This window comes from Fragaria vesca, linkage group LG3 (genome assembly GCF_000184155.1).
Source record: "Fragaria vesca subsp. vesca linkage group LG3, FraVesHawaii_1.0, whole genome shotgun sequence".
Lineage (NCBI taxonomy): Eukaryota > Viridiplantae > Streptophyta > Magnoliopsida > Rosales > Rosaceae > Fragaria > Fragaria vesca.
Window position 1 is genome coordinate 2315029 of NC_020493.1, and position 27770 is coordinate 2342798.

Consider the following 27770-nt stretch of genomic DNA (forward strand, 5'->3'; position numbering starts at 1 on the left):
TATTGAGAAATCTACATAAGTTATTCATATGAAATCTGTAGATTTCAGAAATCAGTTAAAGTCTGTGATTAAAAATCGATGGTTTTAAGAAATCAGTGAAATTCTATAAACTTTTCAAAGAGTCTGTAGACTTTTTTTAAAAGTCAGTTAATTAAAATAAGTCTGTATGAATCTAAATACAATACACCCCCCTTATGCAACTTCAAATATTTCCCACTCCCTGTACAGCAGTACAGAGATTAGACGCCTCTAGCTTTAAAGCTATCTATTTATTTCCTTCTGTTGAACTATCGATCAGGTAGCTCCCTTCCAGTTTATTGGGAAGACAAATGGCAGCAGAACTGATTTTTTCTCTGCTCAAAGAGTTGATCGATTTGTCGACGAGAAGTGTTTTTGATACCTTGGCGCTCCGTGTTGATCCTGAACAAGTAACAGTATGGTTGCTGGATAGAATAGCTTGGATGGTGACAGAACCATCACAAAAACTACTCCTGCGAGACTTCCAACAGTATGAGCAAATAACTGATTCGTACCAGCAGTTGTACAAGCTTGCAAGTTTGGGCAGGAAAGATCAATTTTTGGCAACTATGACAGCAATAAATGATGAAAGTTCTCGCATCCAGCACATTTCCCAACTGAGTCCCCTCGAGAACACATTTCTTCACATAGCGGTGAGCTATGGCCATGAAATTCTGGCAGTTGAGATCGTCAACCTTCACCGACCCCTTTTGTTTAAGAAAAATATCCAAGGTGACACTGGACTTCATATTGCAGCAAAATGTGGGAGACTTGGTATGGTGAAATCGCTTCTCCGTTCAATACCGGAAACAACTCAAAGTTCAATTACAAGTGATGGCGATATTGAAAATCGTATGTCGTTGTTGGGGAAGAAAAATGAAGAGGGAAACACCGCCTTACATGAGGCATTGATTAATGGTCACAAAGGTGTGGCAAACCATTTGGTTAACACCGATCCTTCCCTTTCATTCATTGCTAACAACGAACAAAAATCGCCCCTCTATCTTGCTACTGAGGCCGGGTTTCTTTTGACTGTTAAGCTGATGATCAACAGCGCTGCAGATCAGAATAACAGCAGTAGCATAGGCAAGTCACCATTGCATGTCGCAGTTCTTCGCCGCAATAAAGGTATTTCAAGAACTTAGATAATTAATATTTTACTTAATAGCCTTTAAAACTCAAGAATTGCATGTTATTTATGTTCTAGCTAGCTGTGGTCTTAGAAACAAATTTCATTTCTGTAAGTAAATGACCTCTTTGGAAGAGTTTGCTCCAGAGGTGCTTCTCTGTAATTTAGTCTTTAGCATCAAAAAAAAAAAAAATCATTTCTACCTTTTAATATCGTATTCTTATTTATAGTTGATATTTCTCCAATGCTAGAAATGCTAGGGGAAATAACAAGAATTGGATATACCATCAACCTACGAGATGACGAAGGGAGAACTCCACTTCATTATGCAGCATCGATAGGTTATTTTGAAGGAGTTTGCTTTTTCTTACGCAAATGTTCTTCAGAGTATCATTATTGTAATCAACCTGATGATAAGGACAGACTTCCCATCTATTCTGCATCAAGAAAAGGTCATGTTGACATTGTTAGAGTGCTGCTTCAACATTTTCCAGCTTCAAAGGAAAAATCGATAAATTTAGCTGGACAAAATTTGCTTCATGTTGCAGCAGAATATGGAAAACATAATCTTGTTAGATATTTTCTTAGAAATCGTGATAGATTTCATATGTTGATTAATCATAGAGATAATCATGGAAATACTCCTTTACATTTGGCGACAATTCACAAACATGCAAGAGTTGTGAAATATTTGACATGGGATAAAGGGACCAACTTGAATCTTTCCAACAACGATGGCATGACAGCTCTTGATATTGCAGAGAGCACCAAAGAAGTAATTGGTTCAGTTCGTGGGGTAAGTTTTTTCTGTTGGGTTTCATTTATGACTTATAATGCATAATTGTGTTTCGTGATTTGATGCCAGCAACACTTATCTGTGCATCTTATATTATACATTTTTCTTTCCACCAGAGGCTAACTTGGGTAGCACTGAAATCTGCCGGTGCAAAGAGAGCTAAACATTTGCATGTTCTCCTACGGACTACTCAGAGTCTGGCAGAAAATGTTGCAACAGATGGACAAAATGCATCTGAAAATGAAGAAGTTGCTGCTGAAATCATTAGATCTTGTAGACCGAATATAGAAAATTTACAGTTACAAGACAAGAAGAGTTATACACACAGGGTTAACACTCTACTGGTCATGACCACACTTGTTGCGACAGTAACATTTGCTGCTGGCTTCACAATGCCAGGAGGTTATAAAATTTCTGACCCTCATGAAGGCAGAGCAACTTTGCTTACGAAATCTATGTTCCAAGTCTTTGTGATCGCCAACACCATAGCCATGTATAGCTCCGTCTTTGTTGCAGTGACACTCATTTGGGCACAATCTGGTGATCTGATTATGGTATTCACAGCTCTTCGTTTGGTAATGCCAGTGTTGGGAATTGCACTAGCCATGCTGTCTTTAGCATTTATGGCTGGCGTTTATGTGGTACTAAGCAATCTTCCTTGGCTTGCTATTGTGGTGTTGGTCATCGGAACAATTTTTCTCTATACGCTCTTGGTTCTTTTCACTCCGTTCTTCTTTCCCAGCACAAGACCCACTTTCCCTCACATCACCTATTATCCCTTTTATCTGGTAGCAGTATTAGCTTCTGGAAGTCAATGGAATGACCTAGATGAAGACTAACTTCATCTTTTGGACAACGAAGTCAATTGCCAGAGTATCTGAATATGTATTCATTCAGGCATGTTAAGTTGTTTTGTTATTTATAATTCAACAGAAATTCAGAGAAATAACTGTGTTAAGCAGCTACTTCTAATGCATTGTTATTATTCTTCAAGTAGCAAAGATAGTTTGCTTGGTGTTATTTGGGGGAGTTATAACTCTCACTCAAGTCACTCCACTTTTATCATCTGGGGTTCTGTTCAGTACATATTACATTTTTTTAAGGTAAATCAATAAATTTTGTATATTAAAACTCAAGTTTAAGCAGCTATTATATACTTTTCTGCTATCATTTCGAGATAGACAAGAAGTTGTGAGGGACTCTCACACCAGTACATAAGACAGAACCACTCATTAGACATATTCTCGTACGTATTCAAGTGAGTACAATAAGTAATTAGCATAGTACATAGGCTCAAAGACCCAAAATCTAAGGATTAATCTCAGACCCAAGGTCAAAGCCCAGAACCAGGCCCAACCATTAGCACCGCCACAGTTGCATTCCTATTCCCAAGTGTCGCCACAGTTTTAGTATCTGCAACCAGCACCACCAAGTCAGCCTCCAGCGCCGACCCAACCTTCGACTAGATCGCCAACTCAACCTCCAAAGACACCTGCTCTCCCACCGTCACTGTCAACGAGGCACAGTCGCACCTTCTAAAGCTTGTTAGCACGAAGCTGGCTTGAAAATTAAAATATAACACGTTTAGATACTAAATAGTTGCTCAATTTTTTTAGTTTAACATATAAATTATTATGAATGAGTGATCGGTGTATGTGATAATTTTTTTTTCATTAAACAAGCAAATTATTGGAGTTTTGTTTACCTTACCTTCGACTGGGGTTTTGGGCTTTTAGCAGATGATGATCATATGAACCTTAGGGTCAATCATGCCTGTTATTAGCCAATTGCATTAGGCGTATGATAACCGTGAGCAAAATTTTGTAGACTATTGCATGTGAAAAGAGTTGATTGCATTGTACAGTATGATTTGTATGAGTGTACTATGTGAACACCAATAATCGACCAATGAATTATATCTCATCTCTTTCCGTCAGTACTGATGCACTGGAAGAACAAAGCAAAGGCGCGAGTCCTGGCTTAGAAAAGTAGAGAGTTGAGTAGCTAGATGTACAAGACTTGGCTTTGTAGGCAATGTTGGCAGGCATGGAATATACTTGACCTTTCTTCTGGAGATGGTTGGCGACCAACTCATACACAGTTGTATGCACGGACGGACCTCTCTTTTGGAGTATGCATGCTTCTTCTGTCATTCTATGTCTATGTCATGCATGACCTTGACATATATGTAAACGCGCACAAGAACATGATATTTCCAGCTGCCTTCTTCTGCAAGTTACAGACTCGTAGCTTTCTTTGTATTATTATTAGGGTATCCAAACAACATCATCATCAGTTTTCTAGGTAAACCATGCTCATCGATCATTCGATCTGTTTCCACATATCAAATGCCATGGCTGCAAATTCCCTTTGCCTTTTCACTTTCGATAAAAGATGGATCCCAGAGAATAATGGAAAAATATATTGATTCGAACCCAATCAGTAGAAGACTGGTTTCATGAACTCAATAAACTATTGATCATTACTTTGATGCATATGTGTCATCAAAATTGTCATTTAACTCATTTTGAGACTATAGAGTACGCGTGCCATATTCTATCTGCTTTTCTATTTTTTTTTTTTCTTTCTTTTCCTAGTTTTAATTCGTTCACAGAATTGACATGGAGGTAGCAGCACCAAGTTTCGATTCATGCCAATTTTATTTCAATTCTTCATTCATCTAGCATTAGTTTGTCTTCCAAATCGCACTTTCTTGTACGTTGGAAAAAATAAATGATATATTGAACGTGTTAACCTATAAATCCAAAACTGGAAGTAAAAAATTTGGTACTAGAGGAGAGACTATGCTACTAGACTAAATGATACTGGGTTAGACAATGAGATATTGAAATAAACTAATTTGTAATATTTTCAAAATTTCTCGTTATTTATATTATCAAATAACGAAAATATACAATAATTACTTATGTGATACCCACTGTGTTTTAATAGCCCTTAATTATTTCTTCAGTGATTGATTTTCTATCATCTTTTACATAGTATTAGTGAAGCAAACCAAAAATCATCCTAACAAATTTGGGTAACATGTCAACTTTATTATGTCTCAATTGTATCGACGATAAAATTAATGTATTATCATGTTGTATTATTTGTGACATCAACCGTAATATATACTATAAATTGTAACGGATGGAGCATTGTCCATACACTCCAATCTCAGTCACTTATTTATTTGTTGTAGTGTAGTCCTCTTTTTTGTGTAAAACCAGAAACAAAAGCAAAAAAACAAGAAACAAAGCAAAACAAAATACACAAAAAACTGAAGTAGTGTGAGTTGTTGGAACAAGCTTAGTTATTTTGCATGGAGTCCGTTTCTTTGTTCTAGAGTCTAAGACGCACCCACGACTCTTCTTCCCCACGTTTCAGGTTTCAACTGCACCTCCACTCCATCCAAAAACGCGGAGCAGTTGTTCTCTCCTCACGGACCTCACACCTCTTCAAACCCCAAACTACCCAAAACGCCCTTTCCCCGCCGCCAAATTTACATATATTCCCCCAACTCCTTGCCTCCTAAGAAAACCGAATCTTCTCAACCCCGTCCATATAAACCTTCCCATTCCATCCTCATCAAACCAAACCAAAACCAGACCCTCAAAGCAAAAGAAGTCCAGGGCGAGCTATGAAGATTTTGGGGAAGAAGAGGTGGTTGTTGTTTACGAGGTCGATGAGGAAGGAGTCGTGGAGTGTTAGGTGGAAGTACTTGGGGTCTGCCTTCAAGTTCAGGCCCGTGAATTTGCAGCTATCTTTCTACGACGACGTTGTGTTCAAGATCGTTTCGGTTTTTGAGGCGATAGTGTTGGCCCTCAGCATCGCCTTCTTCTACCTTTGTTGCGGTTGCAGCTTTTGAGTCTCTTCTGTATGTATCTTTGAGTTTCAAGATATGATCATGGTGTCTCTCTCTGTGATTCTCTTCTGTTGAGTTTCCGGTGCAAGTTTTCGGCTAATGGGTGATTCCCTTGGAAGGATTTCATCAAGTCTTTAATCTTGGATTTGAAGGATATGTGGGGATGGGGGAAGAGATGAAGCTAATTTGCCACATTGGCTGTGTAATTTTGCTAATTTGCTTCAATGTGTTTATGTACAAAGTTAATGAATAGTTGACTTCTTTCATGAATTCTGACTTACCAGTTCTGCAATTTGCCTCTGGTTTTCTCTTTGAGCTGTGCAAATTATGGTTCTTCATGCATATTTGAGATTGATGCTTTCAACTAAGGAATAAGACATTAGGCACTTGTACAAAATGTTCACGCTTAGTTCCATTTTTGAGGATTTGCTGCCAGAAACAGATATCTCCTAGAGGCATTTGGATTGTTCCCCTAACTCATATTACTTAGTTTGCTATTGATTATTCCACGCGGCTACAAATTTCAAACCCAAAATCTGGCAGTCAGATTCAATCTCTTCTGAATTCTGTTCCTAAATTTCAAACCCTGATGTTACTGGGAGTTTTAGTTTTTCAATTCCTACTGTGATACTCTATTACCTTGAGCTGAAACTTGTTAAGAAAATCCTCAGTGCAATCAGGACCCCATATCTGACCAATGCCTCCCCCTTTTTTGTTCGGAATAAGGCCAGGTTTCATGGAGCACATCCGCCGGAATCAGGTTTCATAGGCAAGCAGGCTGCTGCTTTGCGCTCTCAAGTCTCAATGGAGTATAACAGAATGCCATTACCTAGGTTTAGTATTTGAGAAGACCCTACATCATTGTCCCAAAGAACAGCATTCCTTCCTGTAAGTGTGGCATATCTTTTCTCTTTTTTTCATCAGCCATTGCTATATACTATTTTAATCAGAAGTGATGATAGTTATCAAAAGGGAACATAAGTAACGCAGATGAATCTATTCAGCAGTCCACAGAAATCGACAGCATTGAATTATTCCTCTACGGAAGAACTAATACTGAAATTTCTAACACAGCAATGCAGGATTCTTAGAACATTAATTTGAGATTGTACATGCCATGTATATTATTACTATCTGAGTCGTTCAATTACTTGGATTTTGGAATTACTATTTCGCTTGTCATAGTTTGATTTTGGTAGGTTATTTGTTCTTGGCCGATCACCGAGTGTGACATTTAGTATTCTTAAGCAGTCCTATATATACAAGTACATAAACATTCCATAGAATCATGAAAATATGCCCAGGTGTACGTTCAAAGAATTGAGAACATAAATTCCGAGAGAACTATGCACAGAAACCAAACCATTTTCTGCTGGGACACTTCATTTGAACTGCCTAATCCATTTATTTGCAAAATTCAAAGTCTTGAGACCCCAAAATAAAGTACATCAAACTCAAAGTCGATCTATCTTAAGTAACAAGGCATAGATCATACCGCATATATAGCTAGGCTGCTCTCCATTCAGTTTTTACTTACTTTCCTGACATACTTTCTATTTCGCCTGATCACCTTTCCTAAGACTCTCGTCTCTTTCAAGGGCTCTGGCTTTGCAGGAACAAATTGAAATCCACTCTTTGTCGAAGAATCTGCACAAACTTCATGTAGCCCTATGGAACCAAATTTAAATCCAACCCTATGTAAGTCTTGCTGATCACCATTGCTCCCCAGTCCTTCTGTATGGCTGCACTTCAGACTACATTCTTTCAATTCCTCAGTCACCTCTGGCTTCTCCATATCTTCACCCTTGGTTAAGTTGCTTAGGTCTTCCTGATCACCATTGCTCTCCTGTCCTTCTGTATTGCTAAGCTTCGGACTGCATTCCTTTGATTCATCAATCACCTCTTGCCTCTCCATATCTTCACCCTTTGTCAAGTCTTCCTGATCACCCTTTCTCTTCAGTCCTTCTGTATGGCTAAGCTTCGAATTACGTTCCTTCAATTCCTCATTTCCACTCCCAAAATCAATTGCTTCCTCTTCCTTGGACCACAATCCAACCCAAGGAGATACATACTCCCACATCCGAGAAAATGTCACAAACAAAACCCCCCTTTCCTTCCCAATCACAACTTCACATTCACTCTCATTGTGCCCCCAAATCCCACAATGGTAACAAAACTCCGGTATCCCTTCATACTTGAAATCCACCCATATTGGCTCACACCCTTCAAGACAAATCTTCATGCCGCGCCGCAACGGCTGCATGACATCCAACCTCACTCTCAACCTCATATATTTGCCCCAACATTCTCCATCACCCTCTTCCTCAACCTCTAGGCATTTTCCCAAATAGTTGGCTATCCTTCTCCCAAGGACCACATTCATACCCAACAATGGCAAGTTGTGGACTTGGACCCATAAATCTGCATGGTTCAGCTTCATTTCAGATGGGCTCACAGTCCCATCTGTGTAGTCCAGAACCAACAAGGCATTGTCAAAATGCCAAGGGCCATTGTCAAGCACTCTCTGCTTGTCTTCCATGTTTCCGAATACAAATAGGAATAGATTGTCGTCTATTTCTCGAATCTTCATGTCTTCTGTGGGATTCCAAGCCATGACCATCTTGGTTTTGAGATCGATTCTGCTGAAGGGTTTGGTAGTGAGGACCTTTCCTACCAGAGATAGGTCTAACTTGGTCTTGAAGGCCTCAAAATCGTGGGTTTTGACGTGGATCACTTCCTCCTGCTCAGCTTCAGAGAGCGTGATCTTCCCAGCAAACTTGGAAACGACCTCCTCCATTGTTGAGAGGAATCGTCTTTCGTCTCGTACTGGTTTTTCTGATAAGAAATAAACGCAGTTTCAGATTAGAAGAGGTATCGATATAGTTCCGAGTCAGTTGAGGAGTCCAAGTCGGTGTATATTGAAACCACCCGGTCCCAAATACAAAAAAATATGAACAACAGCGAAAATGAAATTACAAATACAAAAAAATATGAGCAAGTAAATTCGCAGCAAATATAAAGGTAGAGAAAATGCGCACATCAGAAGTAATTTATAAATAAAACCCAAATCAGTTTTACAAGAGAAAACCCTTTCTTTTAAACAAGTCAACCAAAAAGAAAATCCTACTCTGAGCTACATACAGCCCGAACACTTCTGAAAAAGAAACTAACAGACCTGCAAACAGAAAACACAAAGAGGGATGAGCAAACTAACGCTCAGTGAGTGACTTAAGAAAATACCGAATAAAAATAGAAACGATCAAATAACAACTGACCGATAAAATAAAGCACAAATAACAACTCATACTCACTCTTTTGAAATAAGATCAACACAACGATCAATTAAAATCACTTAAAAGAACTAAGTTGCCGCTGCAAGCTTATCAATCACTTGATGCCACTGCAAACCTTTTAGCTATGTATTGGCTATTTCATCCCGAGCTAGAAACAAGGAAACTTAATATCAAGGTACACGATTTGAGATATAAAAGTCACTCACAGCGGTACACACAATCATCTCAAGAAAGAACTGAAACAAGGAAAATCATAATCAAAACATGCAAGATAGAACAGCCGCTCACCTCTCAGAAGATTAAACCCGCTCACCCATTCCATACTGAGATCTCTCCTTCTGAAACTAAACCCAGCCAACAAAGAATCCAAATTCACTTCTTCCTCTTCCGTTTCTCTTTTCGTTTTCTTCTTGCGTCTTACTCCCTGTTCCCCGTTGTGCGCTCTCCCACATCTCACTTCTCTTTCTTTCTTTCTTCCCTTTTCTAGTTTTCTTTTTCTTTCTCTTCTCCATCTTTTCCTTCCTTCCTTTCCCTCTCTCTCCCTCTTTTCCCTTTCTCCTTTCTCTTTTCTTCTCTTTTCTTTTCTTCCGTCCCCCACCGCCAACACCAAAGCACCATCCTTATCTCTTCACAATAATAACATAGGTAAAAGTAAAAGTAAATAAAAAGAATGCTGAAATATATATACCTCAATTACCAAAAGGTAAAAAAATAATAACAATTGAACAAGATAAATCTAACTCAAAAATAAACTTCAAAGTCCGGTGCGGAATATCACAGATATAGTTCCGAGTCTGTTGAGGAGTCAGAGTCAGTGGATATAGTTCTGAGTCTATAGCAATTCTTAAATTCGTTCGAACTGCAAAATGAATAATAACTCTGTTTTGTCAAAGATAATTATTACTTTTTTAGATAAACCTAAAAAATATGGTTGTGGTTGTTGTAAGAGAAAATATAACGAGAATAACGGTCTACACTCATTCATTGATAAAAAAGTTTATTTATAGGCATTACATAGAGTCTCTCAAATGATCTAGAAGAGCGTTATCAATATTGTAATATATTCTAATAAGAAAACGGATTAATCAATCCTACGTATATTAGGACAAAACACATAACAGAATTACGGAAACATAATTTCGTTAAACAGTGGTAATTTTTCTTTAGAGAATAATGTCTGCTCAAACCATATTAGGATACTAACTATTATAACAACTTGAACCAATATGGCTCAACGGTAACCAAAGCTAACCATGTTCCAGGAGCCTTGATACATCATTAGTTTCGTTACATCCAAGCTTAAGAAGAGACAAACCCCTTCTGACGTCATGTACTAAACACTTCACAGTTTTACGAGTAAAAACTTGCACATCTTTGAGTCCTCAGAAACAGCTCTACACACATTGGTAATTTGCTAATAGTGATATCACAGAATTTATCTTCCTAACATTATTCATTCAATCATAGTATGTAGTGTGTATGTCAGATGAGGTGGCAGCAGAAATATCTTCTTGTAATACGGTATTATAGCTAGCTTCCAGGCTCTCTTATCTATTTGCTTCCCAACTTCTAAAACCTCTAAACCTTAAGCTGGAGTGAAGATGCAGGCCATTCCAACTTCATCAACCTCTCACTCCCTTCTGAAACCTATCACAAACCCTCTTCTGGGTCATTCTCTGTCCTCAAAACCATGCTTGTCTCTGAAAAGAAGAGCTTCTTTTACCACCAAAGCAGTTCTGTCAACTACTAAAGAAGCAGTCTTGAAAGATTTTCATGAACGCCGAGCTCTCAAGGTAAACCAAAACCTATCATGTTTTGCTAGTTTTGTTGCTGAGAAAATGAAACTAATCCTCATATTCATAATTAATGTAATGTAAATTTGTGTTTTGCAGATTATTTCAGGTTTGCAGAATTTTGACAAAGAAAATGTTGCATCAGTCATTACTGCTGCAGAACAGGTTTGTTTGACATGCTCCATTTACAGATGAGATGAACTAATGGACAGTTTGGCTAAAGTAACTTTGTTGTTAAACCAAGTGACGAAATATGTGAGACTACTAGGCTTCTTATCTTCTTCTTTATGCTTTGTAGTGTCAAGTTTCATTGATTCCATAGCTAAATGTCACTTTGATTTTGTTTGTTTGTTATAATGTCATGTGTCAATTCATGTAGGGAGGAGCAACTCATGTGGATATAGCTTGTGACCCTGAGTTGGTGAAGCTTGCTATTAGTCTAACTTCTCTTCCGGTATGTATCACTGTTTGCTTGGGTTTTAGCCCTGGTTTCTATTATCACTCGATATTCATTGACTGAGGATGCCTCAATTTTGCAGGTTTGTGTTTCATCTGTAGATCCAGTGGCATTTCCAGCTGCTGTTGAAGCAGGAGCGTTGATGGTCCGAATCACAAACTTATATCTTCTTTACTATGCTTCAAGAAAATGCTGCATAATTTGACAGTATGTCAGTAATGCTCTTTCTCATTTTGTGTAAACTTATGAAAGTTGATGGCTTGTGCAGGTTGAGATTGGAAACTATGACTCGTTTTATGAGATGGGTGTGATTTTCACTCCAGAGCAGGTAGTGCATCTCATTTTTAAAAGGATTCCCTGTTAAAATACTTGTCAGCAAGAATTTACCTATTGTGTTTTACAGATATTGAATTTGACAAAGGAGACCAAGAGACTTCTTCCATCCGTGGCCTTATCAGTCACTGTACCTCATACACTAAGCCTCCCAGATCAGGTCACAAGCAGCATTGCTGACAGCTTATATTTGATCCCGTGATCCTTGCTTTTTGTCACCCCCTTGTTTGGTCTAACCAAGTTAGTTGAATGGCAGGTCAAGCTTGCAGAGATGCTAGAGCAAGAAGGTGTAGACATCATCCAGACTGAAGGAGGAAAATGTTCCAACCCCTCCCAATCCGGTGTTCTTGGTTTGATTGAGAAGGTAATATCAACCTAGACTCCATTCTGCTATAAGACATTGTTTCCAGAATCAAATCTGATGGTGGTATTTGGTAATTCAGGCCTCACCAACATTAGCAGCAGCATACTCGATTTCACGAGCTGTCAACATTCCTGTCATGTGTTCATCTGGACTGAGTGCAGTTACAGCACCAATGGCCATAACAGCAGGAGCCGCTGGTGTGGTGAGTAAACCATGAAACTGTTTCCATTTCTGTACATCTGAGGATACCCAAAGTTTAATGGATTAACATACAGTGTTTCTTTGCTTCATTGTTGAATACAGGGCGTGGGTTCTGCAGTTAACAAGCTCAATGATGTGGTAGCCATGATTGCAGAAGTCAGGAGCATCTCTGATTCATTAGGAGCATCAACTGGTACCAGTAGGCGCGCTAGCAGTGAAGAGAAAACTTTGAAACTGTAATTCAATCGAATAGTACTATATTAGAGGAGAAAATAAATTCATGACGACCTCCAGGCTTTTATCTGAATAAGAGCCTGACAGTGTTATATACATTATTGCATAACCATTAACGTGTTTATTAATCAAGAGGGAACTTGCAGTGGTTTTATCAAAAGAAACCGATAAAAGCTAAAAGACAGGTTAGACAGTACTAATCAAAGATTCATCTACATTTCTCGCTACTAAAATCCAGTTGGTAGAGTCATCTTCAACTTTTTAAAAGTACACCAACCGTGAAAATCTGCAGTCTCGCCACTGAAATCCAATTCTGGACAGATATAGACAAAAATAATACAGGCATGGACATTTGTTTAAAGAACAGAGGATTAGTATACAAATGGTCTACTTTCACCCTATTGATACATGTTTGTCAGATATCATAATCTTCATCATCCTCAGTTTCGTCACCCTCGCCACTTTCCTGCAAATGCAGTTGACAATCACCAGCATTACTTCTGAGATAAGATTCAGGTAATTTACCACAAACATAACGCAAAGCAAGCTTACCTTTCTCTTGATATATTCTGACATGGCCTCGTCAAACTCAGCTCGTTTCGCCATGGCTATATCATAGTATTTAACCTTCTCCTAAAATAAGGAGAAAACAAGAATGAATGAGGAAAATGCTGTAAGCAACTATTGGCCTAAATTAGCATGTCGGAAGCTAGTAAACAGTCAAAATTTATAAGACCTTGATGCTTCATGGCTATAGATGAATATAAACGCAAGATAATCTAATTGGTTACAACTAGAATAAGTGATTAGGAAACGAACAATCACATGCTTCAGCCAATATCACTTCAATCTTATGAAGCTAACCTAATGTGCATCACTTCAACGTAGATAGATTTGAGTTATAAAACTTATATTAAGCTAAAGCACATAGTAATAGGCATTAAATTTAGATAATGGCAAAGTAGATGGATAGTTAGCAAATTCCTGATCAAGCTCGATAATATCATTCATAGAATCAATTGAGTTCCTCTCATGTTATACCTCTGTGATATTACACAAGTTACATACAACTATAAACATGCACAAGCCATTCACAGTTCTATGTAACAAGGATGATGCAGTATCACAAGTTCACAATTTTTGCAAACAAACTCAAACTCAAACTAAAATCTATCATAACTAGTTCCTTTTCCCCCTTCATAATAACAATACAAATTATAATGTCAATACAACCACTATGCACCTAGGTGAACTAAAGTCAGATCACAAACCTCATATGACATTGTCTTCCACTTCTCTCCACACGCCTTTCCAACCTGAATATTAAAGCATTGTTAGTTCACATAAAGGAGAAGTAATGGAATTACAACAAGAAGTGGCAATTTAACAAATCATCACATGAACTCTATCTGGACTAACCACGCGCATAGTCTTAATATCTGGATTTTGCTCTTGAAATTCCTTGCGGAAGTCCTCCCTTATCCACAAAAAGAAAATCAAGTCTATGAGAAAGTTGCTCGTACTGAGATGGTTAAGAGTTTCAGAACACTAAAAACCTTCAGTGGCTGGTATTTATGCATGAACCCAATCTGTACGAACCATAGTATCATAACTGTATCACTACAAACAACATTAAAGCTTGTAAAGCACCCCCTATTAGTAGTCCATTGTCAAGTAATTTTGGTCCTCATATAGTTAAGTAGACTCGTTTTGGTATATTTTCGAACATTCAGGAATTCTTATGTCCTTTTGAAGACTTGCAAACTTGCATGTGAATTATTATCCCTTGAATACAAATAATATAATTGACCTTTCTGTAAGCTCTTACATGCATAAAATTAAGTAGCTATATAATGATCTTACATACGAAGAGTCTTGTTATTCTGAACACCTAAAACGACTTTCTTGTAAAATGTTAATTTCCTTGAAAATACACTAATCATAAATCTGATGTGAGTGCAAGTGCTTACCATAGTGTATTAGTGTTTAGTATCCTACCAAAACTTCCACTTTCTATTATAAACACTAAAAAGCTCCAAGTCGGAAAACTCATGAACGTCTAAAGACCAGAACCAGAATCAGACCGAAGAATGATAACTAAAGTCAAAGTAAAACATGTCCTGCAACTACACTCAGAAACATATAAATGAAAGAAAGATGTAACATACAAGAAATAGAAGAATGCAGTTGGTGGTTTCTTGGGCATCTTGGGATCAACTTTTGCACCTTTCTTCTTCTGCTTGGTTTTCGATCTTTTTACTGAAACGACCCTCTTTTCCTTCTCCTCATCTATGACTAAGCTTGCTAACCTCTTTGTCGGCTCGCTTTGTCTGACCCTCAACACCATTCTCCTAAACAATTTCAGAGTTTTTATTATATCGCTTTAAACACAATCAAGAGCAAAATACACTCTAAAAAAACCCAATTTCTTATTCAACAATTTCAGACCCTCAACATTCAACTATTGATCTCCAATTTCCCACTACAAAACTAAACCCCACCACCCAATTTGTTCAAGAAGATAAACCCTATTAATACCAATTGAGCCTTACCCAACTACTTGGCTAAGCAAACTGTGTTCCCAATATTTCGGAACTCAAAAACAACACAAAGCAACATAAACCAGAGTTTGAGTTTCCACTTTGTGCTTAGTTTTTCATGTATTGGGTGTTCGGAAACAGAGCATAAAACTGTGAAGACAAAAACAACAGGGGAGGAAAGTTACCGAGTGGAAGCTTCTTCTGGGGTCTTGGTGGAGGAAGAAGACAGAGGTTCCTGAGAGTCTTTGGTTTTCTTTACCATGATGCAGTTGCTGTTGGTTGCTGTGCGGCTCTGAACGGACTCTGAAGTGGCTCAGAAGTGAACGGACATTGCGCTCGGTGCTACGGTCTGTGTTTTGACGTTTTCAGTAACAAACAAAACGATGGGTCGTTCGTTATCCACCTTTATCATTTTTGGTTGTACCTTTTTTTTTTTGTCCAAAAAGTTTTTTTTTATTAGATAAATAACTCAAATGTTACAATTAATTTTTTCGTAAGTCAAACTCACAACCTCCTACTTACGTTAAACTCACAATCTCACACTTACATAGGATACATAATAGCTATGGAAACCCATAATCGATATACACTGAGATTCAATAATTATTGATTGTCGTAACGATTGTAAATTGCTTTCCCATTCATTAATATATGAAAATAAAAGACATAGTATTGTCTAATGTTCACCTACTAAATTGTGACCGACAATATTGAAGTCACATGTTTTACATTCACATACTAAAGTTGAACGAACTAAAAATTATGCATTTAATTGCGATCATCTTATTCATTTATATTTCATAGTCTATAGTAAAATATTGTTTGAACAAATATAACCCATATAAGTTGAGTCAAATGCTGATGACCAAATCTAGCTGATTTTTAATAAGTTAACAACTATATTAGTATATTATTAAAAATATTCGATGTGGTTACATTTTGTAGCTTCCTATATTCAAGAGTATTTTCATGAAAGATAGGAGTGTACGAAAGGTGTGTGCTCTCATAACAATTTTGTAAACTTGTATGTCTTTTAAAAATATAAAAACCATAACTAAGTGGGTTTTGAAGGCCACATACAATACTAACAATTGTGTCACCATATAGGTCACTACATGCCAAGTACTTCAAAACACATATCTCACAAAAATAATCCATACCTTAAACCAAAACTTAAAAACAACAATATATATAAAAACACACATAATATAAAGTCAAATATTCGAACAATTGTATAATATAGAAATCAACGTATAGAAAACTACACATCGATTACATATTATTAATATTTATGTTTAAAATGCGTAATATACTTTCGATACTTATTACTACATATCATCCTAACTATCATTCTGAACGGAAAAACTTCGTAAATCGATACATTTGGAGTTTTTGTCTTAATAAATAAATTTTTTATTAAAAAATTAAATAGCAAAAGAAATAGGGAATTTATAAGAAAAAAAAAAAAAGGAAAGGAGAGATTCAGAGAGAGCTGCATCTCTGTTCCAGTGGGAACTGCTGCAGAGTGACGTGGCGTGGATATAGCAGCGCAGCTGAAAACAACGAGGTGTCTCTCCTCCTACAAAAACCAATCCCAAACCTCCATTCTCTCTCTCTCTTCTCTCCGATTCAAACTCTCACCTCGTTGGCGTCGCCACCACTCTTCACTACTCTCACTCTCCACCACCACCACCACCATGCAAGCCATTCAATCCTCCACGCTCCGACCCGCCCCGCTCGACCCGCTCCGCAAACGGACCCACTTCCCCAACCTCACTCCCAGACCCGCCCCTAGACGCGTCTCCTTCATCTCCGCCTCATCCGCCACAACTGTCTCGGCCCCCACGCGCGAGAAGGACCCCAAGAAGCGCGTGGTCATCACCGGCCTCGGCTGCGTCTCCGTCTTCGGCAACGACGTTAACGCCTACTACGACAAGCTCCTCGCCGGCGAGAGCGGCGTCGGTCCCATCGACCGGTTCGATGCGTCCAAGTTCCCCACCCGCTTCGGCGGCCAGATCCGCGGCTTCACCTCCGAGGGCTACATTGACGGCAAGAACGATCGCCGCCTCGACGATTGCCTCCGCTACGCCATTGTCGCCGGCAAGAAAGCTCTCGAAGATGCTGATCTCGGCGCCGATAACCGCCCCAAGGTCACTCTCATTTTGTAACTTTGTTATTAGAAAATACGGATCTGATCGTTAATTTGTTGCCGATTCTGAACATGCATTGCTTAAATTTGTGTTTATTGATTTTGATTGAGTAATGAAAGACTCTGAACTTCGATTGCAGCTTGATAAGTCGAGGGCCGGTGTGCTAGTTGGATCAGGGATGGGTGGTCTTACTGTGTTTTCTGACGGTGTTCATGCACTGATAGATAAGGGTCACAGGAAGATTACCCCGTTTTTCATTCCTTATGCTATTACAAACATGGGATCCGCTTTGCTTGGGATTGATCTGGGTTTTATGGGGCCGAATTACTCAATCTCGACTGCTTGTGCTACTTCAAATTACTGTTTCTATGCTGCCGCGAATCACATTCGTCGGGGCGAGGCTGATTTGATGATTGCTGGTGGGACTGAGGCGGCCTTGATTCCCATTGGGCTTGGGGGGTTTGTTGCATGCAGGGCGTTGTCTCAGAGAAATGATGATCCGAAAACTGCTTCTAGGCCGTGGGACAAAGATAGGGATGGCTTTGTTATGGGTGAAGGTGCTGGAATATTGGTGAGTCTGCTTTGGTTATGGCTTTGAATCCAAATGAGAATATGATGCAGTCCTTTATTACATGATGTAGAAGTTGAACCCTTTCGCAGTTGATATTTTTGGATGCTGATTTTAATCATTATATCTGAAGTGGTTGATCATGTTGATAGGTAATGGAGAGCTTGGAACATGCGATGAAACGAGGTGCACCTATTATTGCCGAGTACTTGGGAGGTGCTATTAACTGTGATGCATATCATATGACTGATCCAAGAGCTGATGGACTTGGTGTATCCACATGCATAGAGAGAAGCCTTGAAGATTCTGGTGTATCGCCTGAAGAGGTGCCTTCTTCCTTAAACCTGTCTTAATTCTGATTTGTAGCGCTTGTCGCTTGGCATCATTGATTGAACTATTCCCTCACTGCATCAGGTCAACTACATCAATGCACATGCAACTTCCACCCTTGCGGGTGATCTAGCTGAGGTTAATGCTATAAAGAAAGTGTTCAAGAACACTAAAGAGATTAAAATCAATGCTACTAAGGTAATCTATCTTGCTCTGCCTCTCCTTGTTGAAAAAAAAAAAATGTTGCTCTGTCTCTCTATCATTTAATATGATGTACCATTCCTGATGATGTTTCTTGTCTATACTATTTTCAGTCTATGATCGGTCACTGCCTCGGTGCCTCTGGGGGTTTGGAAGCTATTGCTACAGTGAAAGCCATACAAACAGGATGGCTCCATCCTTCTATAAACCAATTTGTATGCCAATACTCTCATTTTCTCCATTTTGGTGGTTTTTGTTTAAGGGGGGTTTTAAAAAGCAATTAACAAAGCATAGCATTACTTTTTTCAGTATCCTTTTCCTAGGCTTTTTGTTTGCTCACCATTACTGGAATGGTTTCTGATATGTGGCTTGTTCATTCTCAAACAGAATCCAGAACCTTCAGTTGAGTTTGACACTGTTGCAAATGTAAAGCAGCAGCACGAAGTGAATGTTGGTATGAATCCTAAACCTTTAAACTCCCTTTGCTTTTATGTTTCCGTTGCAAATATACTCATTATGTGGTTTATCCATTTTTCAGCCATATCAAATTCGTTCGGATTTGGAGGACACAACTCTGTGGTTGCGTTTTCTGCGTTCAAGCCTTGATCAGCCAAGCTTGTCTGCAAGTTTTGTACTACATCAGTCTTGCTTAGAGGAGATCTTAACTGTATCTGAGGCTGCTTTCATTCTTATTATTGGTGCCAGTTGTAGCGAAATAATCAAGGGTTACTCTATTTCAAGGACAGTAGTCAGTTAGATACCAGGTTCTATGTGTCATTAGCGGGTCCTTATATGTCTGAATTGTTGTATTAAATGGAAAGCCTTTTCTGATTTTATTGTTTGAACCAATATTTTTGCTGAGCGATGTTTATTGCCATGCTTTTACAAACTCTGAGATGCAGAGTTCCTTGCGGGATGCCTCCTCTGCACTACTATGCAACTCACAATTTCGATTTAATCACGACCACTCTAATAATTGGATTCTAATTTGGTTGTGCTCGCAAAGAAGTTAGAGCCGGAGTGCAAATTGGGTTTCTACAGGTAGCAGAGGAAGCCATTGATGCTGGCTTTCGGGGTGTCTGGGGAGTGTGCTCAAAAGAGAGTTCTATTATATGTATAGTACTCATGAAACAACTATAACTCAGTAGCAGAAGAAAAATTCAATAACATAGGAAGACATATTAAACAGCTAGACTTAGCTAACAAGAAATCTGGTACCAACTCTGATGCCCTTTTTTCATTCTCTTTTGTCAGCAACAATCATCCTCGTTTACTAGTTCCCAATCTTGAATATCTTCACCACCGGAGGAACACTCACTGATACCGGAACGCCTCAAAACTGCTGATTGAATTATTATTATTATTATTATTATTTAAGAGTATCAACGATAGTATCCTTAAAGGCTTTCTGGATCCAGAGATTAATCCGCGCCGAGGGATTATGTCAGAACGTTTCTCCCCCCAGACCATCAAAAATAAATTAGAATTTAACTCCAATTAACATCGGCGGGATTCGAATCTGGGTATTGAATCGTTTCATATCTTAATCTTCCAATCAACCAAAAAAGGAAAAAGTACAATCAAAATCTGGCTGCGCCAGCCCAGCCCAATCTAGTTGGGCCCGTTTGTAACAAAAAAGAGAAGCGATGAGTGACGGCTCGTGGGAGACGCATCTAAAATGGGCGCCAAAAGGAAGGCCAATCTCCCCCATTTTCCCGCCAAATTCAATACCCTAGTCCCGAAAAAGGGATTCGATTAGGTTCTTCTTCATCTCTATCTTCTCAAATTTCAATCCCACCTTCACCGCCGCCGCCGCTGCCGCTGCCGCCGCTCCGCAAAGAAAATGGACATCAGCGAAGAAGTCAGGGCGGCTCACCGCCGTGAGCTCACTACCTTCTTGGAAGACGGAGTACGTCGCCTCTCTCTCTCTCTATATATCTCTCTCTCTCCTCTCTCTTTCTCTCTCTAACCAATTTGATCCGGTGTGAATTTCGCAGACGTACATGGACGACATCAAGGCCGTCCTCAACCGCAAGGACCGCCGCCTCATAGTCAACATCTCCGATCTCCACTCCTACAGCGACCTCGGCAACAGGTCGGTTCACTTTTTCTCCACTAATCCAGCTCAATATCCTCAATTTTTTCTAGGTTTTCTCGCAAATCCTAATTTGATTTTCGAATTTTGGGAAACTTTGGTCAGGATTCTGAGAAATCCGAGTGATTATATGCAAGCGTTCAACGATGCGGCGACGGAAGTGGCGAGCAAGATCGATCCGAAGTACTTGAAGTCCGGGGAACAGCTTCACGTAGGGTTTAATGGCCCCTTTGTATCGCGCGGCATCACGCCGAGAGATCTGCTCTCTGAGTACATTGGTTCCATGGTTTCGGTTCGCGGCATTGTCACCAAATGTACTGATTTCTTCCCCTAATTTATACTCTGTGTTTATTTTTACTGTTGATTGATTGAATTGCGAAACTTTGTTGTGAAATGTAAGGTGTTTCTGCGAGAAATTGGGATGAAATGGTTTTAATTAGAACTAGAAAATCATCCAACTTGATAAATTGAAGTTAGGATCGTAGCTTGAGTGGGTTTAACATGCTAGCTAATGCATTTGCAGGTTCTCTTGTGAGGCCGAAAGTTGTTAAGAGTGTACATTTTTGCCCTACAACCGGAAATTTTATGACTCGTGAGTATCGAGACATTACATCCAACATGGGTTTGCCGACAGGAACAGTTTATCCCACCAGGGTAATCTCTAGTCTTTTCTTTAATTATCTTTGTTCTATCATCAGGTGGAAGGATTAACGAAAAGTTGCTCTCACAGGATGACAATGGCAATTTATTGGTAACTGAGTATGGATTGTGCAAATACAAAGATCATCAGACTTTGTCGATGCAAGAAGTGCCTGAGAACTCTGCTCCTGGTCAGCTTCCTCGAACAGTGGATGTCATAGTTGAGGATGACCTGGTAGATAAGTGCAAACCAGGAGACCGTGTGGCTGTTGTAGGGATTTACAAGGCTCTTCCTGGTAAAAGCAAGGGAAGCGTGAATGGAGTATTCAGGTAGATACTGGTTAAATTATTAGCTAGTTTGTATTATACAATGATGTTTCATTTATAAGCTTGACTTGGTGGCCTTTTTTTGTAGGACGGTTCTCATAGCTAACAATGTCACTCAGCTCAACAAAGAGGCCCAATCGCCACAGTACAATGCTGAAGACCTGACAAATATAAAAAAGATAGCAGAGAGAGATGATGCATTTGACCTGCTCGGCAATTCACTCGCACCTTCGATTTATGGACATTCATGGATAAAGAAAGCAGTGATACTATTAATGCTTGGGGGAGTAGAAAAGAACTTAAAGAATGGCACCCACTTACGTGGGTAAGTTATGCTTCAAATTTATGTGTTCGATGTATATGCTACTGAACTATATTGCTCTGAAAGCAAGCTAATCCCAATTGTGCTTTCCCCATCTGATCCTCATTTCTTTCTTCTTCTGTTGTGGATATCACTGTAAGGCTATGCCCGAGTGCTCTAGCATAAACTTAAATCTGATTAAGTCGTCTTGTTTCTTGTAGTGACATTAACATGATGATGGTTGGTGATCCTTCTGTTGCCAAGTCTCAACTTTTAAGAGCTATTATGAATATTGCTCCGTTGGCAATATCAACTACTGGCCGGGGTTCTTCGGGTGTTGGTTTGACAGCTGCTGTTACATCAGATCAAGAGACAGGTAATGATGCATATTCTTCTTTTCCAGTTATACATGAGCACTATATGATACTTTTATCTTGAAGATACTAATCTATCTGCTTTCAGGAGAGAGAAGGCTAGAAGCTGGTGCCATGGTTCTTGCTGATCGCGGTGTTGTCTGTATTGATGAATTTGACAAAATGAATGATCAAGATCGTGTTGCCATACATGAAGTTATGGAACAGCAGACTGTCACTATTGCCAAAGCTGGAATCCATGCATCTCTCAATGCCCGGTGCAGTGTGGTGGCTGCCGCAAATCCCATATATGGTTCTGTAAGTGACAGCTAATGGTCATCAACTGTTATTAAGTATACAGTTACTTTCAATATTTATTTATCTATAGTGCTGATTGCGGAATTTTTTTTCAGTATGATCGTTCATTGACACCAACAAAGAATATCGGACTTCCAGACTCTTTGCTTTCTCGTTTTGATTTGCTTTTTATTGTATTGGATCAAATGGATCCTGATATTGACCGTCAAGTCTCAGAGCATGTACTGCGTATGCATCGGTATCGTTCTGCATCTGGAGGTATTAAAGCAGTAATATCTTTCTCAAGTATTATGATCTTTAAGGAGTAGAAACTAAGTTTAACTTATAAATGTAGGTGAAGCAATGCTTGATGCGAACTCAGGATATGGAGGAGAAGATGAAATGGATAACGACACCACTGTATTTGTCAAGTATAACCGAATGCTTCATGGAAAGAAAACATCTAGGGGTCAGAAGCGTGATACTCTTACAATCAAGTTTCTAAAGAAGTACATTCATTATGCCAAGCATAGGATTCAGCCTGATCTGACTGATGAGGTCCTGATTCTTTATTTCTAAGATATATCATTCTTTTTCTTACAATTGTCTCGTGATCTGGTTTTCTGTCTGATCCTACTTTTCTAATCTGATAAATGAACAAATACTGATATTGTGAAGTCTTTTTAAAAACTTATAAAATTAGAGACCAATCTTTGCATTATGAAGCTGTCTGACAACTAATGCCATTTTTTTACAACAGGCATCTGAACAAATTGCGACAGCATATGCAGAACTCAGAGATGCCAGTTCAAATGCAAAGGTCAGAATTGTTTTCATTATCCATCTTATATGTGGTTAATGCCGTGGTTCTTTATTGTGATCAAGTGTTGTCATGTTTGTATTCAGACTGGAGGAACACTTCCGATAACTGCCAGAACCTTAGAAACAATTATTCGTCTCTCAACTGCTCATGCGAAATTGAAGTTGAGCAGAAAGGTACCATCAGCTTGGATGATTTAATAAGATTTCTGAGACTTGATTTTAATGCTTTTTCATTCATCCAGGAAATGAGGGTTATAGTTTTTTCATCAGCTTCTGTAGCTCCTATTTTTCATCAAACTTAAGGTAGCTTGTAAATCTGTCATCATAGGTTACAAAATCTGATGTTGATGCTGCCCTTCAAGTTTTAAACTTCGCAATATATCACAAGGAGTTGACTGACATGGAGGAAAGGGAGCATGAACAAGAAATGGAGAGGAACGGCAGAGATGCTCATCATTCGGGTGAAAATGATGGGTCTCGCAATAGAACCACTAACAGAGATGGGTAAGCATATACTTCGTAGAAATTGCTCTGGGTAATCTTTAATTAAAGTATCTCTATGAGCACGAAAATAACTTTGAATCCTTCTATAATTTTTCCCTTATAGCATTAGTAGTGCTGTAACATTCACAAAATTCAGCTGACCTTTTCTCTTGGTTTTCTCCTTGTAGTGCAACAATTGATCCGATGGAAATAGATGACCCTCCCACACAGACTGCTGCTAATATTTCTTCTGATAGGTGTGTCTAGTAGCGCAAAGTTGCTCATATTTTTTATAATTTGTTGTTTCCATTTCTTAGACTGGTTCTAATGCCAATTATAATTTCTGCCATTCTTTCTCTGCCTGCAGAAAAGAAGCATTTAATTCTCTATTTGGTGGGCATATGCGAGAAAAGCGCTTGGATAGCATATCTGTTGAGGAGATTGAGATGGCTGTCAATGAAAGAGCAGATTCCCCTTACTCAAGGGCGGAGATAATAGTCCTATTAGAGGTAAAGTCATTGTTGAAAAGTACTCATTTGAAGAAATTTTGTTAAGTGTTAAAATCTGCCCCCTATTATTTATTCTAAACCATCATGTGAGCCAGTATTGTGAACAATGGTTCTCATGTCAAGTTTGCTAAACATGACTTGGTTGTTTACTTTAGTTGATGTGTAATAACATAAAAGTGCATGACTTTCAGAAACTTCAAGAGGATAACAGAGTGATGATAGCTGATGGAACGGTTGTTATGATCTCATGAGTTGTAGGCTCACCTGCAACATGTAAGGCAAGGTATGTTCGTAGTTATGTTAACTTCCCATGCTATATCCTGCGATTGCCGAGATCTGTCAGAATCTTTTTATTTCCGAGTTACTCCAGATGAATTTGCTATCCTTGCCGCTTCAAACAGATATTACATTCTTTACTGGTCTTCAAAATTTTATGGACTCGTGAAAATTTACATGCTTTTCTAGCTTCTTTTGGTAAATAAGATACCGTATTGGTGAGTAACATACAAGTAATGAATTTCAGGGGAAGGAGAAATCAGCAAACAGGGATGGCAACATTGGAGAGAAATATCAACTTTAGGTTTTGGCCTCTCTTGTATCACTTATGAAGTAATAACATTCTCATGGCTGGTTAGAAAAGACGATAAGTTATTTCCTTCTCATATTGCAACTCCATGTAAGCTTTGATTCGACTTTTTAAGCAGTGTAGTCGTCCATATGTTATTAGAATTGCCGACCTTTTTCACTTTTTGCCACTGCCAAGTTAAAGATCCCCCAAGTATAACTGTGGCCATGAAACTTATTTGTCTCGTTCTTTATAATGGCTTGATCATGCTAGTGGCTCATATCAGATCATACCGTTGAAAGTCGATGAATTCACAAACGTGAGACTAATGTCACTACATTAAATAGTTCCGAATTATGTGTTTACATAACCTAGTCTTGATTGTTTTGTAAAATAATTTTATTCTAATATCACATATTAAATTACTCAATTTGGCAAGTGGAGTTTGGAGAAAGGACTTGGAGGGCAAGAAAAGACAGTATTTTTCTTTTTGGTAATTAAAATCAACCAAATTAAAAGAAAAATATAATAAGAAAAGAAAGAAAGACAAAGACGTCATGGTTGGACTTGGAGGACAAGAAATAAGTAGAAGAGTTTGAGATAAAGCAAATGGCAGCTCCGCTGCCTCTCATTCTCAGAAACCCTTCTCCTCTCTTTGCTCCGATCCCGACCAAACCTCCTCTCCGTCTCCCCAACACTCCCTCCCTCCGCCACCACTACACCGCTCACGCCACAACCAAGCCCTTTTCCGTCCTTTCACTCTTCTCCACCAGCACCACCAGATCATTGTCCCCCAGCCTCAACTCCTCCAAGGTACACCATATTGGTCTCTATTAACCTTGGACTCTTACTCTCAGTTTTGTAGTGAAACTAACAGTTTGCATGTTTACTTTAGATGGAAGGGAGTGTAACCACTGGGAATGAGATCACTGAGGAAGTTTCTGAGAGCACAACTGAAGCAAGTTTGAGGGGTTTGAAGAAGATATTTGTGGCTGGTGCTACTGGGAGCACTGGTAAAAGGATTGTTGAGCAGTTACTGGCAAGGGGTTATGCTGTGAAAGCCGGAGTTCGGGACTTGGAGAAAGCCAAAACTAGTCTTCCCAGCAGTAACCCTGCTCTCCAAATTGTGAGTTTGTTTGACATTTTAGTGCAGGGATTGAATTGAGGGTGAGGATTGAAATTGGGTTTTGGGTGGGATGGTTGATGGTGGATTGTGTTTTGTAGGTTAAAGCAGATGTGACAGAGGGTTCTGCAAAGCTTGCAGAGGCAATTAGTAGTGATTCGGAAGCTGTGATTTGTGCGACGGGGTTTAGCTATGGATGGGATGTGTTTGCTCCATGGAAGGTAACATTTGACTCTTTACGTATGCAATTATAACCTATTATGTGGCATTTTGCTTTGTGTGCTGCATATTTGGTTTTGAATGATTCTAGTATGATTAGGCAAAAGGGCTGTTTGTTTAAGTTCAATCTTAATATTGGGATAAAGTGGATTTTCATGATGTGTTGTGTATGATGATCAATGAAGCTAAATGAACACCCTTTTAATGATGATACCTTCTCACTTGGTATAAAGTAGGGTCATAGTGTGCAATCAGACAATGGTTTTGTTCATGAAAAGTATGGATGTAGAGACTTTAAAAGTTTGTGGTTCTCCTTCAGGCTGAGTTCATAATAGCTGAAAAGTTTTTGGCATACAATGTAGGAGCCTTTTTGTTTTTTTATTAAAATTATGACATCTATTCGATACATGTGTTTGCATATATCTTAGAAATTGACTGATGCTGAAACTTTGTGTGAAAAGAAATCTGAACTTTCAGCCCCTGGCTAGCAATGAAAAGAACTTTAGAGTGGGAAATAAATTTTTACTTTGTCTTCGCTTAAGATGCAAATTTAATGCCAAACTGTTCCATGATCCTACTCTCATTTGATAGTACTAGAATTGCAACTCTGTTTTTTCTATGTTTCATCGGTGTGCTATTGATAGTTAATGATTTGCTGTCTAAGAAAGGTCATCTTTGGTACAGGTTGATAATTTTGGGACAGTTAACCTTGTTGATGCATGCCGTAAAGTAGGTGTGATGAGGTTTATTCTGGTCAGTTCCATTTTGGTAAATGGAGCAGCAATGGGGCAGATTCTCAATCCAGCTTACATCTTTCTTAATATCTTTGGACTCACCTTAATTGCGAAGCTTCAGGCAGAGAATTATATCAGGAAGTCTGGTATAAATTACACAATAATAAGGCCTGGTGGGTTGAGAAATGAACCTCCATCAGGAAATCTTGTGATGGAGCCAGAGGTAACACACTGGATTTGTACCAGTTTTTCCGATTTTGCATGTAACCTTGCTATATAAATTAATCACTGCAATGTACTTCTTATCTTGGCAGGACACTCTATCAGGAGGCACCATCTCCAGAGATCTGGTTGCTGAAGTAGCTATTGAGGCATTAGTCACTCCTGAAGCATCTTACAAGGTAGTCGAGATAGTTTCCAGTGCTGATGCCCCCAAGCGTACATACGAGGATCTATTTGGTTCGATTAAGCAACGGTGATGTCTAGTTTGATAATGATGGAAACTTATGTTGGCAGATTAGTACGTATGCCCATTTTTAGTAGCCTTTTTGATGGCATATCTGTGTTTTCTAATGTTCCTTGTACATCAATACTATACCTCTTTTCATCTCTATATATTAAGCGGATGGGGTCGGTTACTGTTCAGTGAACATTGTCGTCACCCTTCTGTTTTTTTATTTTTATTTTTATTTTTTATTTTTTTTACGTCTGTGCCATTTTACCTGTATTGACTGATTTGCCCTTAGAGAATAGAAAGAAGAGTAATTTTAAATACACACCTCTAATCTTTTAATACACACCCCTTACTTAATATACTACCCATCTAGTTTTTTATTTCAATATTATACTAAATACACATCTCAAACTGTCTAAAATACCTTTAATATCTAAAACTAATAATAATCTGTTATTTAATATAATTATAATATATTTACTATTTCACAACTCTTTTTACGTATTCTCTTTTATTAAATAATTTTATGTGAGAATAAATTTTGACACACAAAACCCTAAAGCTCTCTCTCTCTCTC

At 38.7% G+C, this 27770-nt stretch overlaps 7 protein-coding genes across 7 annotated transcripts in view; 5 read left to right on the top strand and 2 right to left on the bottom strand.

Annotated features, from left to right (window-relative positions):
- Positions 1-27770, top strand: part of LOC101310880 — a 1534871-nt gene that overhangs the window by 102060 nt on the left and 1405041 nt on the right. The gene's annotated exons all lie outside the window — the stretch shown is intronic.
- On the bottom strand, positions 7063-9691 carry LOC101304253. Its single transcript, XM_004293526.1, has 2 exons — positions 9390-9691; positions 7063-8643 (listed from the first exon to the last, which is right to left on the bottom strand). Exons 1-2 carry the CDS (start codon positions 9421-9423, stop codon positions 7331-7333), a joined length of 1347 nt encoding a protein of 448 aa, XP_004293574.1. The 5' UTR covers positions 9424-9691; the 3' UTR covers positions 7063-7330.
- LOC101297039 (uncharacterized protein ycf23-like) lies at positions 10659-12639 on the top strand. Its single transcript, XM_004293502.1, has 9 exons — positions 10659-10894; positions 10994-11059; positions 11274-11348; positions 11434-11496; positions 11620-11679; positions 11755-11844; positions 11941-12048; positions 12128-12250; positions 12352-12639. Exons 1-9 carry the CDS (start codon positions 10703-10705, stop codon positions 12487-12489), a joined length of 915 nt encoding a protein of 304 aa, XP_004293550.1. The 5' UTR covers positions 10659-10702; the 3' UTR covers positions 12490-12639.
- LOC101311546 (high mobility group B protein 14-like) lies at positions 12631-15396 on the bottom strand. Its single transcript, XM_004293549.1, has 6 exons — positions 15209-15396; positions 14652-14834; positions 13903-13960; positions 13755-13799; positions 13036-13116; positions 12631-12949 (listed from the first exon to the last, which is right to left on the bottom strand). Exons 1-6 carry the CDS (start codon positions 15283-15285, stop codon positions 12899-12901), a joined length of 495 nt encoding a protein of 164 aa, XP_004293597.1. The 5' UTR covers positions 15286-15396; the 3' UTR covers positions 12631-12898.
- LOC101313775 (3-oxoacyl-[acyl-carrier-protein] synthase I, chloroplastic-like) lies at positions 16543-19269 on the top strand. The gene is made up of 7 exons (XM_004293477.1): positions 16543-17173; positions 17313-17744; positions 17894-18067; positions 18156-18269; positions 18386-18487; positions 18660-18726; positions 18811-19269. Exons 1-7 carry the CDS (start codon positions 16721-16723, stop codon positions 18876-18878), a joined length of 1410 nt encoding a protein of 469 aa, XP_004293525.1. The 5' UTR covers positions 16543-16720; the 3' UTR covers positions 18879-19269.
- Positions 20116-24702, top strand: LOC101306501 (DNA replication licensing factor MCM3 homolog). The gene is made up of 17 exons (XM_004293452.1): positions 20116-20204; positions 20272-20367; positions 20473-20681; positions 20891-21021; positions 21098-21336; positions 21422-21658; positions 21856-22010; positions 22097-22305; positions 22401-22563; positions 22640-22842; positions 23045-23104; positions 23191-23280; positions 23435-23610; positions 23778-23846; positions 23957-24098; positions 24290-24381; positions 24622-24702. The coding sequence occupies exons 1-16, from the start codon at positions 20116-20118 to the stop codon at positions 24347-24349; spliced, it is 2328 nt and encodes a 775-aa protein (XP_004293500.1). The 3' UTR covers positions 24350-24381; positions 24622-24702.
- LOC101301947 (uncharacterized protein At2g34460, chloroplastic-like) lies at positions 25281-27383 on the top strand. Its single transcript, XM_004293518.1, has 5 exons — positions 25281-25476; positions 25559-25789; positions 25888-26007; positions 26690-26962; positions 27054-27383. Exons 2-5 carry the CDS (start codon positions 25559-25561, stop codon positions 27216-27218), a joined length of 789 nt encoding a protein of 262 aa, XP_004293566.1. The 5' UTR covers positions 25281-25476; the 3' UTR covers positions 27219-27383.

Coding starts and splice junctions, on each gene's coding strand:
- LOC101304253 (XM_004293526.1), bottom strand. CDS start 9,423: ATGGAATGGGTGAGCGGGTTTAATCTTCTGAGAG. Junction 8,644..9,389: donor CGGGTTTAATCTTCTGAGAG/GTGAGCGGCTGT, acceptor ATTTCTTATCAG/AAAAACCAGTACGAGACGAA.
- LOC101297039 (XM_004293502.1), top strand. CDS start 10,703: ATGCAGGCCATTCCAACTTCATCAACCTCTCACTCCCTTCTGAAACCT. Junction 11,497..11,619: donor TTGAAGCAGGAGCGTTGATG/GTCCGAATCACA, acceptor TGGCTTGTGCAG/GTTGAGATTGGAAACTATGA. Junction 12,251..12,351: donor CAGCAGGAGCCGCTGGTGTG/GTGAGTAAACCA, acceptor TGTTGAATACAG/GGCGTGGGTTCTGCAGTTAA.
- LOC101311546 (XM_004293549.1), bottom strand. CDS start 15,285: ATGGTAAAGAAAACCAAAGACTCTCAGGAACCTCTGTCTTCTTCCTCC. Junction 13,961..14,651: donor ACTGCATTCTTCTATTTCTT/GTATGTTACATC, acceptor TTTGTGGATAAG/GGAGGACTTCCGCAAGGAAT. Junction 13,800..13,902: donor ATATTAAGACTATGCGCGTG/GTTAGTCCAGAT, acceptor TTTAATATTCAG/GTTGGAAAGGCGTGTGGAGA.
- LOC101313775 (XM_004293477.1), top strand. CDS start 16,721: ATGCAAGCCATTCAATCCTCCACGCTCCGACCCGCCCCGCTCGACCCG. Junction 18,068..18,155: donor CTGGTGTATCGCCTGAAGAG/GTGCCTTCTTCC, acceptor TCACTGCATCAG/GTCAACTACATCAATGCACA. Junction 18,727..18,810: donor GCAGCACGAAGTGAATGTTG/GTATGAATCCTA, acceptor TCCATTTTTCAG/CCATATCAAATTCGTTCGGA.
- LOC101306501 (XM_004293452.1), top strand. CDS start 20,116: ATGGACATCAGCGAAGAAGTCAGGGCGGCTCACCGCCGTGAGCTCACT. Junction 21,022..21,097: donor GAACAGTTTATCCCACCAGG/GTAATCTCTAGT, acceptor TTGCTCTCACAG/GATGACAATGGCAATTTATT. Junction 21,337..21,421: donor AGCGTGAATGGAGTATTCAG/GTAGATACTGGT, acceptor CTTTTTTTGTAG/GACGGTTCTCATAGCTAACA.
- LOC101301947 (XM_004293518.1), top strand. CDS start 25,559: ATGGAAGGGAGTGTAACCACTGGGAATGAGATCACTGAGGAAGTTTCT. Junction 25,790..25,887: donor GTAACCCTGCTCTCCAAATT/GTGAGTTTGTTT, acceptor TGTGTTTTGTAG/GTTAAAGCAGATGTGACAGA. Junction 26,963..27,053: donor ATCTTGTGATGGAGCCAGAG/GTAACACACTGG, acceptor TTATCTTGGCAG/GACACTCTATCAGGAGGCAC.